General features: G+C 61.5%; 1 protein-coding gene across 1 annotated transcript in view; it reads right to left on the bottom strand.

The window, feature by feature from the left end:
• The window catches only part of FIBCD1 (fibrinogen C domain containing 1), a 36,710-nt gene that overhangs the window by 32,407 nt on the left and 2,055 nt on the right, over window positions 1-2,248 (bottom strand). Inside the window, exon 3 of the mRNA XM_011370056.1 lies at window positions 1,627-1,696. Within this exon, the coding sequence (XP_011368358.1) occupies window positions 1,627-1,696 (70 nt within the window). The remainder of the gene's footprint in view (window positions 1-1,626; window positions 1,697-2,248) is intronic.

Below are 2,248 nucleotides of genomic sequence, written 5' to 3'. Positions count from 1 at the left end.
GCGTGCCCTAGGGCTCCGCGCGCCGTCTCAGCCCCCGCCTCCTTCTCCCGCCTCCCTCTCTGCCCCGCAGAGGAGGGATTTGTCCCTGGGGGGGCTTCTTAGTCGTCCCCTCCCACCGGCAGCACTTTGAAAAGCATTGGACCGGCCGGGAGCGGCCTTCCGAGGTAATTGACGAAGTCCTTCATCGGCCTCGTTAACGAGCTGCTTTTGTGGCTTCTTCCCCGGAGGCGCCCACACCCCCGACGCCGCGTTCCCAGCCGGCCGCCCCCTCCCGGGGCCCTCGCGGAAGCCAGGCGGACTGGCCCTCTCCCGCCCCTTATCTGCTGAACCCCCAGCTGCAGAAAAGACACCCCCGTTCCTCGCATTACCTCCCCTGCTTCTCCCCAAAGCTGCTTTCCGGCTCCCGCGGCGCCTTGGCCTGCCACACTGTTCCCTGGCACAGTCTTCACGTCTCCCCTACTGGCTGCCAGTCTGTCGTCCCATCTTCGTCCGTGTCCCAGCCCCTCTCCACGCCCTGCTCTGGCAGAGCGGGCTGCCCAGGGGTGGGGGCTGTGCCCGGGGCCCAGAAAGTTTGTGCTGGGGGACTTCGTGCCCCATGCCATCTGAGTGACTGTCACTCACCCACTAGAAGCTGGGTTCACCACCCTCCTAGCTGTTTGTCCACTGCCTCCTCTTCCTCCCAGGGCTGCTCTGCGGCCCCACCTGCGGCCCCACTGGGGCCCCGCTGCACCTCACACAGGAAGGAGGCTGCCCAGGGACCTGGAGAGAGTCCCATAGCACTAGCCGGGAGTGAAGGGACCCGTGTGGAATGTACAGCCCTGCCTAGCCCCCAGGCTGCTGTGGGAAGTGAGGTGTTCCCTGCGTGTACACCTCGCATGGGTAACGCACCCTCTTCAGAAGGGTTCTTGTGAATTTCTGAGAGGATTGGAGCCCCTGAGCAAGCTTCGAACTTTTCTGCTATGATCTTGGGCAGATTTCCTGGCTTCTCCAGCCTCAGTTTTCCCATTAAACAAGAAATCGCAACTTCCCCCTCCTCAGTGGGGACTGTGAGGTTTGCAGGCATGTGCCTAGGACTTGGGGTCTGTGATTTTAATTTGAGGAGAGGGTGTAAACTCCACCAGTCTATGCGCAGAGGAAAGGCCATCCTGAGGGGAACCTGCACTGAGATTCTGGGCGCAGGGAGCGGGGGTGCTAAGGGCCAGCAGAGGTTCTGGGTATGTCCTCTGGGCTGTCCCGGAAGGCATCCTGGGAAAGGAGAAGCATGAACCGGGCTGTGAAGGCGGGGACATCTGGATGTTGCAGGCAGAGAATGGAGAGTGACAGTAGCCTGCACAGCTGGCAGGTGCAAACCGGAGGACGCTGGCTGGAGTATCTGTCTACTCGCTGGCCTGCAGAGGGCGGTTGGACAGGTGAGCAGGGGCCACCTAGTGGCTCCTCCTGGCACTGTTTGCTGTCGGGTTGGCTGACCTGTTCTGCACCGGTTCCTCACCTCCCTGCCTGCGGGGTGCGGTGAGCACCGGTGTCGGGGTTGTCTTCACCTCTCACCCCCCTTCTCAGCACCCCAGAAGAAGAGTCATCCGTGCTGCAGGTCTGGCAGAGCCCACAGGTGTTCAGCCCGCACCTTACAGGCTGCACGCACTTGACGTCCTTGGGGACTCGCAGCGGGAGCGAGGGGCCCAGCCTCTGTCCATTGGCCCTGAGAGCTCTGAGAAAAGGCTCAGGTCTCCACAGAGGAGACGGTGCCCTACCCTCTGATTTCCTTTTGACAAAGCCGCTGTCCCAGAGCCCCAGGGAAGAGCCCAGGTGTGCTCAGCTGGCTGGGCGAAATCAGGGTTTTCCAGCCTCCCAGACGTGGCATTTGGGGACTAGCCAGGACCTCGGGAAAGCTAGAACCCAGCACGCCAGGCTGCATGGCATTGAACCTGTGCCCACTCCCTGCACAGCGCTCACCTGCCTTCCTCTGGCTCATCGATTCTGCACGTTCCTACTTTTCCTGCCTATGGCCACCTAGACGTGATGGCCCCGCTGGTATTTTTATTTTAAATCCCAGCGAGAAGGGCTGCGACCCATCCTGCCTGTCCTTTGGAGCCAGGACATGTCAATCATAGGTCATCAGTTGGCCAAAGACAGCTGCCCTTGGACAGGTGCCCAGCATATGGAGGGCATGGCTGTGGGGGTCCCCATGCAGGTACCTCCCTTAGCAGAAGGTGGTTACAGGACGGGCAGTGAGACACGCCAGCATCCAAGC

Source organism: Pteropus vampyrus, unplaced genomic scaffold, assembly GCF_000151845.1.
Source record: "Pteropus vampyrus isolate Shadow unplaced genomic scaffold, Pvam_2.0 Scaffold158, whole genome shotgun sequence".
NCBI classification, from domain to species: domain Eukaryota; kingdom Metazoa; phylum Chordata; class Mammalia; order Chiroptera; family Pteropodidae; genus Pteropus; species Pteropus vampyrus.
Note: the sequence above shows the minus strand (reverse complement) of the source record. Positions and strands in the feature narration are given on the sequence as shown.